Consider the following 18,889-nt stretch of genomic DNA (forward strand, 5'->3'; position numbering starts at 1 on the left):
ACTAATTAAAATAAATACTGCCATTTAATAACACCCTTTCCCCTCCGTAGCAGTTTTGACAACCAGCAATTAGCTCAATGATATAATACTCTGCAGCTAATATAATCATTGAAAATTGCCCTAAGAACTTCCAGGTCTAGCACTAAGACAAAAGCAAACATGTAATTTATCAAATACAAAGGAGTTTGTTTCAAGAATCAAAGATTCTAGGTAAAAGACTAGATGTGCATAATGCAGTTTATTCATGATATTGTAAAATGTCTTAGAAATCAGGTGTCAATGTGGAAATGGAACCATTAAGGGGCCATCTTGACATTAGCTTGTCCTTCTCATGTGCTCTCTTTTCAAGTGCTTTTATTTTATAAGGAGTGCTTTTACTGAGCCGAGCAACTCGACAGCTTCCTTAACCATTTGGAAGTCATCACAGCCCCTAGACTTTCACTGAAGCAGCATGTACATGCTTGTTCTTATTAACATCCAGCTGCTGAGGACAGGTCATCTTGGCTGCGCATCTACTGATTAAAAAAACATACCACTGCTCACTGCACTTTGAGCTCAAGTTCAGTCAAGATTGGAAGGGTTTCTGCCAATTTGTTTCTGCCAATTTGCTACTTTAGTTTTTGTGTGTGTGTCATGTAATGCAATGGGTGTCATGAGCAGTTCTATAGTTCACCTTTAACAAAAGAGTCAGTAATGAAGCAAATATGGTACACTTGTTGAGAAAGCAGGATGTTTGGCTGCAAGAGCTAGAACTCTGGAGCTAGGTCAGTCTTGAAAAATGTACATGGATATTTTTGGAAGTTTTTACAAAGGCTTATTCTTAACTTCAGAAGTTTGCCTTTCCCTATATTTGACTGGTTTGTCAGCAGCCACGCTAGATGCTTCAGAGTCACCAGTTGGTACAGAATGCACGTATAAGAACTCTTATAGAAATCAGACTATCAGGGCATATTATACATATTCTGTTTCTGGGCCCAATTTGAAGTGCTGGTTTTGTTTTTAAATGCTTTGGGCCAGATTGTCTGAACGCCCAGCTGCACGAGCCTGCCTAAACTCTTAAATCAGCTTCAATTCAGCAGCAATACCATAAAAATATGCCTTACCAATAGAAAAAAAACCATGAGTATGGAGCACTCCTACGTTTCTTGTTCTGTAGCTTTTAAACAGAACTTAGCACTGGCTAAGTTTTAGTTGTTTTCAGTCAAGTCAACACACAGCCAAATCTGATTGGTTAAATAATGTTTAAGCACCAGGCAAAACTTTTCTTTTCACCCAGGCATTTGCCCTTAATTTAAAGGGCTTCAGGTATCTGTGGCAAGTTATATAAGACCTGTCATTTATCTCTATAGCTGTATTTATTGGGCTTTTATTGGTTTTGTTTGCTATAATTCATTTTTATACTATGTTTGTACATCGCTTTGGGTCACTTTTGTGAAGAAAGTGAACATTCCAACTCTACAGTTCTATGGTTCTATAAAAAAATAAACATTAAATAATAAAAGCAGCAATCATAAAAATCTTGAGAAATAGTTTCTACAATGATGGACATGTCATGACAGAGTTTTCATTTTTAGGAAGTAAGGTATCCACAGAGGTTACGTATATGGAGAACTATCCAGTGTTTGATAGTCAACTAGTCTTTTGTCATTCTACCTACAGCAAAAAATGTAAGGGGGAAATAGTAGAAGTTCAAGTAAGAAATCTATGTCTGAAAAGAAAAGTACAAAAGGCTGATAGCAGATGCTACCACAAAGTATGGTGTTTAAAGCTATTTTGATTTTGTGAGATACTTGTAGAACAGGCACAAAATGAATTTCATTATTCCCTGCATAAATAACTGATTCACAAATACACTTCCTCCTCTCACCTTCTTATAAATGTTTTTTACTATAATTTGCATTCACAGTAATTGCTAATATTTACTTGCCGTAGTCATGTAAGAGCATTTCAAACTAACTGTGAAATATTGCAATGGGCTTTCAGAGCAGCAATCCATAATGTGCACTAGAAATAAGAGACCCTGGGCTCCTTTTACTGTGCTGAAAATGCTAATTATATTCACTTATGATAATAGCTCAATTAACAAAATGCCGTCTTTGGGAATATCATCTGGAAGGAAGAGAGTGCGAAATTACTTTGATTTCTTCCTAAAACCTGATAAGACATGGCTCTTTTATATATAATGCTGAAGAAAGGTGATTTGACATAAGCTCGTAAAATCTCTGCCTAAGTCTAAAAGGAGGAACTCCTGTCCTACTGGAGTTCATAGGGGCAAGCTGTGAGCCACCCAGTGGCATAGCGTGGGGGGTGCAGGGGGGCCGGCCGCACCGGGTGCAACATCTGGGGGGGGGCGCTCGCGCTCGCAGTGCTAAATCAGTGCTAAAATCCACGGGTTAGGGGGCGCAAATTACTTGCTTTGCCCCGGGTGCTGACAACCCACGCTACGCCACTGGAGCCACCCTTACCAACACCATGATCTGAATTGAGCCAGAAACTGTTCTTCTCCTTGGTATAAAGAGGATCTATGGATGAAGTAGCAGGGGTGGCAAGACATCAGTGGCAATGACAAGTGGCAGAAAATTCCCAACAAGCTTCAGCAAATATGGGCGAATATGGACTAGAGCTCATTTGAAGGTCTACCCAGGAGTAGCCAACACACTGCCTCCCACTGTTGCTGTTCTCCAACTCCCATCAGTCTCAGTCATCATGGCAGATGGTTAGAGATGATGGAAGCTATACTTCAACAGCATCTGGAGGGCACAGCATTCGATACCTCTACTGCAAGTCATGGTCCCAGAATATAGTGTGCTGAAAACCCCACACTGGGCTACCCTCTAACATATTTCCAAGTGCTACCTACATTTGCCAAGTGTGCATTCATTGAACCTGACAAGGAGACTTAGGACACAGGTGTACCCATTTAAAGAAGAGCTAACACACATTTAAAGCCCAGAGCTTCCTCCCTCCCCCCCAAAAAAGCATTATATGAATTGTAGTTCCTTAAGGATAGTGAGGGATATGTTCCTAGGATTCTGTTGTGGAAGCCCTATGCTTTGAATGTATAGCATGGATGTTTCCAAAGAGCACAAAAATGGCACGAGTTGTATATGCTCTTCCTTGGCTACCTCTGGGCTCCTCTACTGCAGTGGTGAATGATTTCTCCTAAAGCTGAGTGAACAATTGTGCAAGGAGAACTTTCAACCACATTTGTAAAGGGAGGGCTAGAGCAAAAGGGGAAGAAGGGTGGTTTGATGGGGATAAGGAAAAGACATAGAAGCTGCCCATTCCCTCAAAACAACCCACGCATGTTGAGGAGTGAAAAGGCAAGACGGGTTTGTACTGAGTTCAATGGCTAGTTCTCTACCTATGGGTGAACGGATTGTGTTCTTACCATAAAAATCCCTAATGCTAATCATTCCCTGGCGTGCCTGGCGTGCTCTGGTCCATGGGGTAACGAAGAGTCGGACACGACTAAACGACTAAACAACAACAACAATCATTCCCAGTGCTGAACTTTTCTTCTTTTTATTCACCCCCCCCCCATTGCCTACTTTTTGGTGTGTTCCACAGAGACCCCAATATCTCTTTCCAGGGTACAGTCAATTTAAACCTGATCAATGTTTATGTGTACTTGGGATTTGTGGCACTTTGCAATTATTTGCACTGGATCTTATCAGCCATTCTGTTGCCCAGTCACCCAGTTTAAAGGGATCCTTACGGAGCGGTTTAGAATCTGATTGGGATTTTATTATCCAGAACAATTTGTGTCATCTGCAAACTAGGGAACCTCCTTGTTCACTCCGACTCCAGGTCATCCCCCTCCCCCGCCCCCAGCTGGAAATTGCAACTTTAGGTTTCCTGAGTCTTCGCTTTGCTGAAATTAATCTTAGCCTTCAGGCTTGCAAACAGCTTTTGTAAATAATGGAAATATAGCTAATTCCACAATAATCCACTTGAAAACACATTGAAGCTGTATTACAGTGATAATATGTTGATGTCAAGGTAGACCAATTTAGAGTCTTGGTCACAATCCAGTGCTATTGGATTTGTAGATTTTTTAAAAATATATATATGAATACAAATATGCAGGAAATAAAGTGTAGCCTGGATTCAACCAGCCAGGTGCCCACACAGAAGCCAGCTCAAGGGCTCCCTCTAGCAATGGAACTTCCCTTCCTCCTCCTTCTGTATCCCACCCCCAAATATGTCTTGAGGTTTGGGAGAACCCCCAGAATAGTGTGGAGGGGACAAGAGGAGGACCATGCCATCTGGCAAGCAGAAATGCTTGTGCTGACAGAATGATTAGAAGAGAATGACATTGAACTCCTCCCAATAAATGGAGTTTGCCAAAGAAAGCAGTTTAATTGCACTGCAGTGCAATGTTTATCAAACAAACCTAGGGCTGCCTCTGAAGATGGTTCGGAAACTTCAGCTGGTGCAGAATTTGGTGCCCAGGTTGCTCGCCGGGGCAAGACGGTTTGAGCATATTACACCAATCCTGGCCTGACTGCACTGGCTGCCAAATAGCTTCTAGGCCCAATTCAAAGAGCTGGTTTTGACCTAGAAAGCCTTGAACAGCTCAGGGCCACAATGCCTCAAGGACCACCTCTGCCTATATAAACCGATCTGGACTCTGCATTCATCATCTGAGGCCCTTCTTTGTGTGCCTCCTCCGTGAGAGGTCCAGAGGGTGGCAACACCAGAACAGGCCTTTTCTGTGGTGGCTCCCCACTTTGGAATGCTCTCCCCAGGGAAGTTCTTCCGGTGCCTTCATTATACACCAGGCAAAAACATTCCACTTCAACCAGGCCTTAATATTCTATGGGCTTTTAAATGTGTTTGTGGGAAGGGGGCATTATTATTTTATTTTTAACTATTTATTTTGTGCTTTTATCCTGTATTTTTATTTTGTGGACCGCCCTGAGATCTTCGGGTGAAGGGCTGTATATTAAATACATACACATACATGCATATAGAATTACACTAACAAACGGGAAAGCAAGCATGACAAAAACTGATTCTAACATAGGAAGCTGTCTTTTAACAAGTCCGATCAGCAGTCCACCAACCTCAGCGTTGTCTACAATGACTGGGAGAATTTGCAGTCCTACCTGCAAGGACTAAACCTAGCTAGGGCTTTCAGCATATAGCATACAGCATACAGCTGAGCCTCTACCACTGAGGTACAGCCCTATCAGCAGTTTTGTGGGCAGTTACTAAGTGCTTTGGTTATAAAGTTCCAGTTAGCCTTCAACTGACAGATACTGCATCCATATGATAAGATAGAAGAATCCAGGACAGCTGATGCGCACAGCAATTTCACACAACTAACCATTTGGCTCCCAGACACAAAATAACACTCTCAGGGCCTTAACTCAAGTGAGAGGTGCAATCAAAAGAACATTATCAGCTCTTTTCCTGCCCACACGAAGGCAAGCACTTATTGATGACCACACCAAATGTTGCTGTGAAAGACAGATGATAAGCGAGGTCATCATAATTCCAATGTTACTTGAAGAAATCAGGTTTAAAGGTAGCTCAAGAGAGTATGGAAAATGGTATTGCAATTGGAGATGCTCAGATGTGACTAACATTACAAAAGAGGGAGACTTGCACAAAGACAAGACTGTATATATCACAAAGCTAATATCCTATATTGTGTAAGACCAGTTTGCATAAGTTGCACAAACAGCCCCTAATAGTATAGTTGATATAGTTGATTGATATGTTGGACTCACAGAAGGTAATGCTTCTATCATCAAAAATTCTCTTTATACCCAGGGAATGCAGCCAGTAAATATCAGTTGAATCTATATAGAAGCCAAAATGATAACCAGCTTAGAGTTCCCCACCAACCCACAACACCCTCCCCACTTCTCTTTGCTTGCTGCCAAGCTGGGAAGGGCAGTGGCAGAAAGTGAAAAGTGTGGAGGGCAGTATTTTCCCTCCCTCCCTCCCTCCCTCCCTCCCTCTCACACTTGGTGTCACCACAGGGGGCTGCCTTGACAGGGCCTTCTTGGTGATGGCTCCCTGTTTGTGGAATGCTCTTCCTGGAGCGATGTGCTTGTCTCCCTCATTATTAACATTCAGGAGGAATATGAAAAGATCCCTTTTCACCCAGGGATTTGTTGGCTGAAAGATACTGTTTCCAGCAACCATTAACCATTATTAACTGTGAGAATACCTGAATGGTTTTAATGCTTTAGATGTTCTAGGTGTTGAGAGGTTATCCTGTGAGAAGGAGGAAGGGCTTTCAGGAAGTCTTTTGAGGATAGAGCGGAAGTAAAACAGGGATTCTTCCTTTGCTTGGATTATGATCCACAGCAGAGAAAGTGGAAGGTAGTGGACTTATGCTTTCAGGTGACTCATTAAGAAATTCTGAAATTTGTCTCCAAGCCAAGGTAAAGAAAAACTTGACTGGCAACACTAAGAAAAAGCTGCTTTTATAGTAGTTGAACTATTTGTCCACCTAGCCCAGTCTCATCTGCTTCAATGGGCAGCAGCCTGCTGGAGTTTCAAGTAGAGATCTTTCACGTTACCTGCTGCCTGTCGCGTTTAGCTGGAGGTGCTATGTAGTCTATGCATACAAAAACCAAAATACAATTGTACTCCTGCACAATGCAAGTAGGTGGAATTTATTAATGCTTCTCCCTACTCTTGAGGAACTGTAAGATTCTCCTTTCTGCATCACCCACTTTAAAACTCTCTTATTAAGACAGAGGAAAGAAAATGGGCCTGTAGGGAAAGATTCCTTCTTATCAGGTCCTCACCATATGCCAGACAGTTGATCACGTGAGACTCAATAATAGACTTTACATAATGGGTCTAATTATCCTGTTATAATGTCTGAACAAATATCAACTAAAGATTTCTGCCAGGAAACTGCAATTAGCAATAGGGAACCAGAGCTATCAATTATTATCCCTTTAATATCCAAAAAGACAACACAAAAACCAGAGCCCACAAAAAAGAGGACTAGAGAATATGAGATCAAGATTGGAAATCCACAATTTAACACTGATTCAAACCAAGAAGCATATTAAAATCTATCCATTGTCATAGATTTGTCAGAATAACACAGTTTAAAGTTGTACAGTTCCTTTAGCACAGCAATGAACGTGGATTGGTTTCCAGATAGAGGTAATATTAGTTCTCATATAAATTTGCACAAATCTCAAATTTATTTATATGTTTAACATTTTCAAAAAGTGAGATTGAGCTCACCTGGTGAGATTTCTGAGATTTGTCTAGTTCTGGTGGAGGTTAAAAAACAGAAAAGAACTATAGAAAATCTGTACAGGCAATTAGAACAAATGTTAGATTCTACTCACACTAAGCTACAAGTGTGTGTGATAGCTATGTTTATAAAAAGAGATCCCACCATATGTTATCCCTGTTTAGAAATGTATTGTTTCTAAAATAATTGCAAGTAAGTTCTACAAACAATCAAAATGATCTACTACTTACCATAAAAAACACGTGAAAACGAAACAAACACAAAATAAAAGGTTATATTGTCATTGGAAAACAATACCAGTTCTAATATTTTCTACCAATCATGCTTATAGGTATACACTAAAAGGAGAAAGGGTATTTACTCAACTTCAACATGAAAGGCATCTCCCTTTTAAAAATGTAATAGTACATTCTTAAACATATTGTTCACATACTAAAAACTCCCAAGGCATTTCTGCAAGGTTTCCTGTTGGAATCCTGAGCATACCAGCTTCTATGTACACATATCTTCAGAATATGATTTCCAAACTCACCTTGAAGTTGTTTCCTCCTTTTTTTTTGGTTGGGATTTAACTGGAGATGCCCCCTCTCCATTCCACCCACCCCAACCTCAAATTAGGAGTGCACAATTTTGGATTAGATCTATCACATATCCACCAGATTCAGCTTAACATCTGCCACATTCATGAAAATGGTATGCAGAATTAGTTTATTGCGTGTAGGGTAAAATATGTAGATTAGGAGCCATTCACATACCTGGTATCCTTGTTAGTAATTAACAAGTTACCTACCTCTGCTTTATAGCATTGGAACTATAACCTTGTGACTTGACCTACTGGTATTGACTAGGGGTATGTGTCAGCAACGTGGGCACCCCAAATAACAAGAGGAATTGGAGTGATTCGGGTCCTGATCTCACATTCCTCAGGCCAGATTGCATCATTAACAATGTATCTCAAGGTGGATCAAGGAACCCATAACTTCCAAGTTGCTCTGTGGTCTCATTCCCCCCAAAAACCATTAAATGTGCAACCTATTTGTTTGAGCTTTATCTAGGGGCACTTCCCTTGTGTCCAGTTTTCAATCTGATTGTCCACAAATAAAATTGGGGAGGGAACATGATTTCTATTTTCTATCATGCTAAAGGCCTCCTTTGCAGAACCACTAGATTTTTGGAAATTGGTAGGCTTCATCCCCTCCAAAAGCATGACCAAGCATGCAATTTGCATTCAAATCTATCAGGAAATCAAAACATTACAGATCTTTTCTTTGTTTAAAAAAATATTTTTTAAAGGTTCCTTGCACAAAACCCCCTGGATGGGTCCACATGAAATTTGACATGGGAGGGCTCATTTGCCTGCAAATTCTATCTACTTATGTGAAAATAAAAAATGTTATAGCTATTTTGAACTCCTGAATTTTGGATGTAACAGATCAGATTCAGACCCCAAAAAAACTAATCAATAGAATGACCAGAGCAGGTCCAAAGCAGATTGGGCTGCTTCCAAATGCTACAAATACAGATATAAAGCCAGTCTTGTGGTTGTTGCACATACAAATTTAATAAATTAAATTAAATTTTAAAAATCCCTAGTATTGACTGCAGTTGTATGAGTTTTATATGCATTAGCTGATTTATACTTATGCCATACATTTGTACTTTATGTGCTTGACAAGCAAAATGGCAGCTTTGTTTACTGGGCTTTAATACACGAAGCCTTACATTCTCTACAAATGAAAGACTTCCCAGTAACTGCTGCAGGTGAAATTAGTCAATTCAATGTAATGTAATGTAAATTGAACTCCATCTTAGCAGCTCATGCACAATCCAGTGTCAAGGAAGCAAAAGCTCAGGACATTCTATGTAGTGTCAAATGCAATATGAGAACAATACCAAATTCCTTTGGGTGTTCTGCAAATAAACACAATGTATTCAACGTTGCCTCTTGAAGACTTACAGTGCTGTCAACATAGGCTTCAGTCCATACCACGTCGTGCTCTTGATCGATCACTTTGGGTCGACTAAGCACATGGAGATATTCCATAACGTTTTCCTGAACATCGGCTAGAGTAGATATCTGAGTGAAAAACCCTGCGGAAGTTCAAAAAACACACACAGAGAGAGAGAAACATGAGGCCATGCAGACAGAGGGGAGCGTAGAATATGCATAATAATTACACGCATCTTGTCTTCTGTTTGCGCAGAAAGAAATAGGGGAAAGGGGGGAGGAGGGTGGACTTGAAGAAAAAAAATTCTGAAGAAGCCTTGTCACGCATTAATTTGTGAAAGCACAAGTCTGTGAAATGATATGTCAGTCCTGAAAGGTTCCATTCCTCAGAGTGTTATACACCATTGCACAGCCTGTCCTAATTTGTTTGGTTCCAAGTCAATTTTTCAGCTTCAGGATAAAGTAAAAGTGGAAGAAGTTTGTTCTTAAAGGTAAATGCTTTTTAAAAATACTAGGGATCTATTAACTTTTTAGAGCCTCCCCCTACCCGCACCCCATTCTAAGTACCCAGCATCACAAACGTAAGGCTGGTATTGTAAAAAATGTCTGGTTGTATCCAATTCTTGCTCTTCACCAGAATACAGAATTCCAAGCACCATAATTTCTTCTTCTGCCCATTGCAGTGGCCAGATGCTACATACAGTGCAGTCCATAGTTATCCGCTGAGCCAACTAAATAACTCTTATGTACTGAGAGTACTATGTGGACTGCATCACTAGGCTTAGGGAGTGATCCTAACTCAAAGTTTATTGTATGTTAGGAGTAATCCTAAATCCCAATCTATAATGGGAGTTGGAACTTGTATCCCTTCTCTGGCAGAGGGACTCAATCATGATGAAAATCCCTGCTGTGACCACTGCAGATGTGAGCTATTGTGAAGCCAGTGCAGCAGTGGTAGCCAGAGTAAGGTCCCAAACGGGGTTTTCCAGGGTCAGGGCAGAGCCAATAAGTCTATTTGCTGAAGAAGATTCTGATCTTAGCCCCTCTGCTGTGCCAGCCAGAAGTTGGCAAGGGTTCGAAAGTGTTGGGTAGCTCCACTGCTCTGAGTGGCCCAGTCCTCTGTTAGGAGTGCTCATGCTGATATTTTAAAGACTTTTTTTTGTTTATGTGCATTTGTTGATATCTGGCACTGTGTCTGTGTGTCTGTGTGTGTGTGTGTGTGTGTGTGTGTTTGTAAATTTCACGTTCTGAGATTTTGTCAGTTTTGAGCATCACATTAGTCTCTGCATAGAAAAGGACAGCTGTGAAAAGAGACACAGCACAGTACTTGCAGACATTATTACAGCAAGGAAGCTTGAGGGCTAACCACACATATTGCAAGCAAGGCACAGACATGTTTTAAAAAAAAAGCCCAATGGTTGTTTTTCTCAGGTGAAGTACCTTCAGGAGCAGGATCTGGAGTAGAGAACTAACACAGAGGCAAGGGTACTTGAAATGCTGAATGAGGTCATCCACCGGTTTGAGCAGAATTTATTTGTTTTGTTTATTAAACCATTTACATACCCCCTTTCACTTTAAAAGCACCAAAGCAGGGAACTGTGTGGATGGCACCCAACTCCACTACTTATTTCCATCAGCCACAGATGGAGCAGTGGGAGTGCAAAGTCAGTGCCAGGATGCAGCAAAGGTCGGCAGGAGAGCCAGCAAACTGAGGCTCAATCCATACAAGGCAGAGGCAATGCAAGTGGGTGGTTCACCTGCCAGGTAAGTGGTGTTCAACCTGTTCCAGAGGGGGTTTCACTCCTGCTAAAGGGAACTTCAGGCCCAGAGGCTAAACACAGCCCTCTAGGCCTCTCTTTCTGCCCCATGGGCCTCTTCCCCAGGTCACAGCCCCTCCCCAGCCACATTCCCCTCTCCCCAGGCCACACCACTCACCAGCCTTGCTTCACACCCTCCTTGAGTGTTTTTGCCTGGCTGGAATGTATCCTTGAACTCTGATAATGACTTTTGCTTGCCTGGATGGAAGATAGAGAGGGGTGTGTGAGAGTGTAAGTAGAAACTAGTCTGGTGCTCAAAGGTCAAATAAACACCTGCTGTTATGCCCACTTTTGCCTCTAGCCCTGCTGCCCACCATAGGCATGTGATCCCTAGGAGTTTTCTCCAGCCCTGGACTACATATTCAGGTTGATAGCCTGGGGGTGCACATTGTTCCATCTTTGTCATTGGGGAGACAAACTGCCTGGATTGCCATTGGGTCTGCTTGAGCTGGTATGCCTGGTACAGCCTTACCTGGGAAGAAATAGTCTAGTTTCAGTCACCTATGTACTAGTAATCCCCTACTTGGTTTATTGTACTGTGGGGAAACTGAGGTCCAGAAACCTGTATCAGTTCAAAATACCACTGTGAGATTGATAACTGGGGAGGGGAAAATATGAGTAAAACACTTCATCATCTTCATTGGCATGCAGTCCATTTCCAAACTCAGCTTGAAGTGTAAGGATCATTTCTTCACATCTGTATCTATCTGGACCTTAAGATCCTCAGAGGTCCTTATCCGAGTTTCCCACCTGGTGGGTTTAGCAGATTGCTACAAGTGAAAGGGTCTTTTCAGTGGTGACATGCCATCTGTTGAATGAGCTCCCTAGAGCTCACATGGCACCTTTTCCATGCTAGACAAAGACCATCTGATTTTTTATGCTGTATTCCTTTTTCTTGTTACCTGTTTTTCCTACCATTAATTAATTTTAACTTTTGTATTATGTTTTGGGTTGCCTGGACATCTAGAGCTGCCAATAAATAAATAAGTAAGATGGACAGTAAACTGGCAAGTGACAGTTTGGAGTAGAAAAGCAGTAAGAAAAAGAACTACGTGCTCCCATAACCGCTTTTCCCTACAAAAAAGTCAGTGCCTGCTTTGTTACACTTATGCAGGTAGCATGCCACTTCATCCTTCATTGAAATGTGTGAGCCATTCTCTGCAGAACATCACAGTTTAGGATACTACAGCATTGGGTCTAAACAGCCAATCTTTTAGTTACTTCTTAGTGATATAATAGCTTAATAATAACTCCACAGGTTCAACTGCCTCTTGTCACCATTTTGTCCCCACACAGACTGATGTATTGATGAATTTTCTCAACCTCTTTCATCAGTGTTATGTAAAGTGTGAGGCACATGGTGTACAATTAATATTTAAATAAACTAACATTAAAGGGAAGGGACTGTCAAATTACTATAGTGAGGTAGACTATTTTCTTAAAGACTCGCCTAATACTGGCTCTTTTGTTTGTGGCTAACTAAAACATTGAAGTACGCCTTTGTTTTCACAGCTGGCAAGCTTTCAGTTATAATTGACTGTTGAGGGAGAGGCATGGCCGAATCCCTTAAAATTTGGCAAGCCAAACCTTTGGAAAATGTTACTTGTGCATCTGAAGATCTTGGTAACAATTTGCCCCTTCTCCTACAGACTGCTAGGAAGATAGTTGAAAACTTTCATACACTATTCTGTCGCGGTTTTGGGGTCTTGACTGTTTTAATGTATTTAAAATGGGCTGCCGCTCTGCCTCATTAAGCCCATGCTCCCTCAAGGTATGGCCTACTTATGTAAGGGAGAAACATGCTGCGGTAGGAGCGGGAGCTGGTGGTGGTCTCCTTCAGTGTGTGAAATTCCACCGTGATCCAGTTCCAGAGAAAGGATTTCACTATCCACAATCAAGTCGGCTGGAAATCTTTCAAACACCCTCCATCTCTGCTGTGTGCTTCCAAGGAGAAAATCACCACGAGGAAAATTGATTCTAGGGGCAATGACCTCTATGACAGCTACACGGTTTGGCTTACCCATCCATGCAAGAATTAGACTGCAGTGCAGTCCTTCTGAGACTCCGCAGAGAGGCACTACCAGGTCTCAGTCCTCTCTTGCTGATATTATCTTTCATTCTCCCACCCCACAAAAAAAGAACCCAGCAGTGCTTCAGCTAATAAGGATACCCTCCTACTATTCCATAAGTGAAAGAAACTTGTGCTGCAGCATCTATAGGGATAGGGTTCAATTAACATGACATGGAGTAGCAGATAAATTCATGTGGCTCTTGACACTCTAAGCAAAGGTTTATGGAGATGTTAATGAAACAGACAATAAAAGGTTCTGCTGACTTACACTAATTCCTTTTTTCTTTTTAGCTTTGGAATAAATTTCCCAGATTTATGCAGGTACAGAAAGAGGATTATTGGAAGATTTTGTTGAAAGATTTCTACCTTGCCTTTTGACCCCAAGATGGCTCACTACCATAAAATAACTACATAAGACAATGACAACGTAACAATCAAAATCGATAAAACAATTAAAGGCATCAAGAGAATCTGGTGAAATCTAATCTAACAGTAGAGCAGAAATCAAACACTAGTTTTGTTGAGACCAAATGTGTTGCATCATTAGAATCAGTGGAGTATCTGCTGTCCAATTGCCCTAAACCTTATTGGTTTAACCAGTGAAGCAAAGGAAATGTAGACAATCTAAATGAATAGTGGTTTGTTTCTGCTTTAGTTCCACTCACACGGCTCCTCTATCTAGTTGTTACCAGAGTGGTGTGAGATTGGAAGAAGTCAAAAAACAACACTGTGTACACCCTTCTGCTAATATATCAAATGCCTAAAATGTATCCCAGGATATTCTAAGGCATGGGTAGTTTATGTGATGTGCCCCATAAGTTGCTGGCATCCAGCTCCTCTTAGCATGGCCAACAACATCTTCAGGAAACCTCTTTGGCTGCCCCTGCTCTAGGGCATTGTCTCAGAAGACATTGTATTGGAAACCTTAGACAGGACTACTTCACTCAATCTCAAGATTTAAATACTGAAACATTTGCTTAGCAACCTTCTAACATATTTCCAAGTGCTTCCTACAGTCATTAAGTGTTTACACACTAAACTGGCAAGGAGGCTTATCTGGGGGCTTTTAGCATGGATAAGGTCAAAAAGGAAGTGATAAAGAAACCATTAGGATAACAAGAGCATTCTTTCAAAGACCACAAAAATATGGTGCAGAGCCATATATGCTATTTGTTCTTGGCAACCAACAAAATTCTTTATTTTTCCATTTATTGGAGATTGGGCTAGTACATGCCAAATTAGAAGAGAGGAAGGAAGCCACCTCTTCATGGCCCTCCTTTCTGAATGGCTGCGGTTAGATCTGTATGAAGCATGGGTAATGTACTGTCTGAAAAGCTAACATACTTTGTTGTTGACGAAACTGTCTTTTAAAAACTTGCTTCAAAGGATTCTTATACAGTGACTAAGACTAAATCCTAGCGCAATATTAGCTGATTAAGACAAGTCTTTAAATTGAGTAATTTCCATCAGATGGCACAGACAGCGGTTACAGCAATAATCCATGACTAAATGGATGTACTTCAAGTGAATCATTAGAATGTCATGTGGTGCGCACACACGCAAGAGTGGGAAAACTTCAGTACATGAAGCGATGACAGAAAGAATCGTAGCTTCACCAGAGCTTTCTATCACTGCGCTGTGATTAGGCCACGGCCAACCTTACATGTCTGCTTCAGTGCCTGCACATAGCATAAAATGAAGCTCCATTCCTGAGTAATACAGAAAGTAGCTCATTCCTCCAACACCCCCAGGGTCAAAATCCACAATTGGGAAAAGGGCACTGCGGTCCACCTATTATCCGTGCCCCAAACCCTGTCTACAAACTGAACAGAAGAAAGCTCACATCCTGTTACAGGGTGTTTGGCGTTCTCTCATGGTAATAGAACACAATACAGGAGATGTCATTCATCTTTGCCGTAAGATATTCATTGCTACATTATTTCATTCTACACTATAGAACTGCTAGATTTCATTTATTTCCAATTTTCCCAGTGTTCAAGGTAGATTAACATAAACATTTATTAAAACAGCACCAGTTTAAAGCAAACAAAATACAAATTATGTTCTGAGGACTAAGAGAAACAGATCAGGCACACACCTTTTAAATATCCATCCTAAAAGATGCATCAAAAGGGGAAAGATTTTGCCAGCCTTCCAAAAACTGCAAGAATATTTTGTTGGGGTACGATATCCCACAGAGCTGGAACCTCAACAGAAAAGGTCCCGTTTCTCCCTGACAATCTTGCTTCATAAAAGAAAGCATTAGCCAGATATACTGGGCAGATTCAACAATTCTTTGCATGTTTATTCAGTCCCACTGACTGTGTTCACACATATGCACAGGATTGTAATCTTAATGAGGGTCTCCTGCAGGGAGAGGTGCTCTTAAACCTCAGTACCCAAGCCGTGCTTAACTTCGAGAAAAATCCAGCACCTTGAATTATTCCTAGGGGCCAGTTCTCTGTATCGCAGAGTAGATTGATAAAGTTTATGCTTTCTCACTACAACTAGAAAGAGCTTTTGCCATCTGTACTAGTCTTGCACAGAATGCATTACAGTAGGTATGAAGGATGGTGACCAAATGAATTTGTTTGCTCTAAAAGCACTTCTAGTTCATTTACAAGGTTACAAGTTAATTCTGCAGAAATAGTCTGAAAGGACCACCTTCTTGCACCCACCTGTGGGGTAGTGAAATACAGGTTTGTGCATAGATTGTGAGACCATAGAGTTAACTGAACCATACTGAGATGTGCTCCTTTAGCATGCCATAATTGGGATCACAGTTCAGTCTTCCTTCAAACAAAGCGTTAAAATGAGAACAGAGAGGATTTTACAGGGAGAAAGAACAGCCACCACGGAAGGAGGAAATAAACATATTTTGCAAGGAAAATTAACAAACCTTTGTTGGCACAAGCCATCCACTTGAGGTTATCAGCAAAGGCAGCTTCTCTTCCTATCAAGTAGGTGAATATGCGAACCTGAAAATACAATGCTAAATTAATGTCTCTCTGCTACAGAAGTGTATTTAAAGGAAACACCTTAACCAAACTGATGAATGAGTATTAAACTGGTTATACAACACAGCAACATTAAATACAATCTAATATCCTAATCATATTCTACCGGAAATGCTCCACTGGTTTCAAGGGAACTTTATTCTGAGGATCAAACTACATGTCACACTTAATGCATAAAGGGTGACTTTGCCTGTGGTTTTTCTTCAATTATACCTCCCCTTCCTGTGAACAAAAAAGAAAATTGCGGTCCCTGCAGAGCGAAGAGGACTGGAAAGAAAAGTTCCCATTGATGTCAATGAGTGAGTTTAGGGTATCAGCCAAATAAGATATTTATGCTCCAATCAGGCATTGTTTAACCAAATTATATCTCTGTTTGTTTTAGTAATAACACACACACACTATTTGGCATTTTCCACAAACTAAGAGTAAGTGCAAATGAGAACTTTACACTATTGAGGTATAGCCTGAAGTCACATGATAGAGAAGTCTGTTCTATGGTTCAAAATATAGTAGACTGTTCTGGTCTAAAGCTTACATTTAATTACTACACAAATTATTACTGCAGATGTGAAACATGAGATGACCTACTGGCAATGCCTCTGCCTCTCTAACGCGTGATCATATGTATATTAATATGAATCTTCCCACAGTATAGAAGCATGGATACATTCTTTCAAACAAATTTCCCCACCCACACTACCTTGGAAAGAAAAACCTCAGAACAATCCAACACAGTCTTTGTTCATGAGGTGGACAATTAATTTAAAATATCTTGGAACTCTGTACCAGACACAGTTATATGAGAAAACCTGACACAGTTAAGGCTGCGAAGGTCACATCACATTTAAGAAACGCATACTCTCCATATTGCTAGAGACAGCCCTCTTTTAGTTGCTGTTGTTAGGTATCCCTGGTAAATCACTGTCCCTGTTTCTGCACTTTGTGAAGACTTCATGCACTAAACTCCAGTCAAAAAGGCCTTGTCACAGGCCTTACACTGGGTCAGAGTGGCCACTTACACGGCACCCCCCAAAAAAAGAAGAAAAAAAGAGAGGACATGAATCATTTAAAAGAGAGAGAGAGATCTAAAAGAGGGCACAGATTTACAAAAATTACATCAGCTAATTTATTATAAAGGTGCAAAATTAGAAATAATTACTACAATTTTAATTGAAGTACATTTCACAACAGTGCAAAATACTCTGACCAGATGACCTGTGGATTGCTCACTCTGCTGTCCCCCTTCTTATCAATTAAACTGGACTTAAACTGGACAGCCCTTCAGATAGAGGACTACTTCATATGACTGTCCTATGACAGCCCTTCCAGTAGAGATTAATCCACACATGGCCACCTTGCTTTTGGTGACCTGAAGAATGACCTCTGGAAAACATCTTAATGCCTGAACAGGTTTGTGTGTGCGAAGGTGTCCTTTGAAGAATGCTTGTCCCAAGTCATTTACAGCTTTGACATGCTTTGAAATGTATCAGAAACAGGCTGGGAACTACAAGCCAATGTGTTCTGTTCTAGCATTAGTCTTTCTTCTACCATGGAACCCAAGCCAGCATATATGTGGTTCCATTTCAGCACTGGCCAGACCCAGATCTCCTCACCTTCCACAAGTTATTGTGGCCTCATATACTTTCAGAACACACCTTAGGTTCGCTCAGTAATCAGCTGCTGTAATTAGCATTGACAGAAACTTCAAAGTCAGCCTCTTTATCTAATACACTGCAGTAAGCCATATGGGATGTTACCAGTGCTTGGATAACTGAGGTCAGGCCATCTCTTTCCAGGAGAAGGATTCAGCGTCAATGAAAAACTAAAATGAAACTGTAAAGAAGGATATGAATTCATTCACTGTACTCACACACCACCAGTCAATACAGATTCGGATCATTCATCCTCCTCTACCAGGTTTATTGTTATCAAACTTGACAACATTCCTATTTCCTCCCCAAACCAGTTTTTGAAATCCAGTATGAAATGAGAAGGATTGCTTTCATTTATTTATTTTGCATGCCCAGCTCTCAGTACAGTGCCTTTATTTATCCCTCTCTCCACTTTTCCACTTTCGCCAAAGGTCAAGGCTATGGAACTCAAGCGCCCAAATGGAACTTTAATAAGAGAAATGGCAAGAAGAACTTCATTTTACACATTCAGCATAAGTCTATAAAGTTTGGGCATACCACCAGACACTACCCTCCGAAAGAAAGGAAAGGAAAGGAAAGGAAAAAGCATGGTACATAAATTGTTGTCAATGTTTATCTCTGGGAAGACTGAGCTAAAATATACTTGAAGCAGAGAATGAATCCATCAGATAGATTTATGTCTGATAGTTTCCTTTAATCTACACATAATCAAAAAGCAACGATGTTCCAAATAAAAGGAGAACAGAGAGAAGGATAGACAAATGTGGCAACAGGCCAGAGCAGCATACTTAATTAGATGCAAGTAATCAACTTTCAACAACTGTGTATTGAAGATGCTACAAGAAAAGGACAGGATTTTATCAGTTCTATGTGGAGGATGCTGAATCTTATCTTCCCATCTCCAACCACCACTGCAGAATGTAGACAAATACAAGTCCTAATATTTAGTACCTAAGAAAATTTAATACCTTGTATTATTCATTGCCACTGAACTGCAAGGTGCAACATGATTCTGTGAAGCTCATCTTGCATATTGTTTGTGATGCAGCTAGTGACAAGAGTCACAATTCCCCAGCCTTCATGCTGCACCATATTATATATATATATATTAAAATATACATTATTTGGAGGCAGTACACTCTCCTTC

At 40.7% G+C, this 18,889-nt stretch overlaps 1 protein-coding gene across 3 annotated transcripts in view; it reads right to left on the reverse strand.

The window, feature by feature from the left end:
- The window catches only part of CACNA2D3 (calcium voltage-gated channel auxiliary subunit alpha2delta 3), a 480,742-nt gene that overhangs the window by 165,774 nt on the left and 296,079 nt on the right, over window positions 1–18,889 (reverse strand). For all 3 annotated transcript variants that reach the window (XR_014506519.1, XM_083420935.1, XM_083420934.1), the window contains exons 12-13: window positions 15,973–16,051; window positions 9,195–9,328 (exon numbers count right to left, since the gene is read on the reverse strand). Coding sequence is in view for 2 of the 3 variants with exons in the window: in XM_083420935.1 (XP_083277061.1) it covers window positions 9,195–9,328; window positions 15,973–16,051 (213 nt within the window). In the remaining variant the exon portion in view is untranslated. The remainder of the gene's footprint in view (window positions 1–9,194; window positions 9,329–15,972; window positions 16,052–18,889) is intronic.

The sequence above is a fragment of the Podarcis tiliguerta genome (assembly GCF_965153285.1).
Source record: "Podarcis tiliguerta genome assembly, chromosome: 2".
NCBI lineage: Eukaryota > Metazoa > Chordata > Lepidosauria > Squamata > Lacertidae > Podarcis > Podarcis tiliguerta.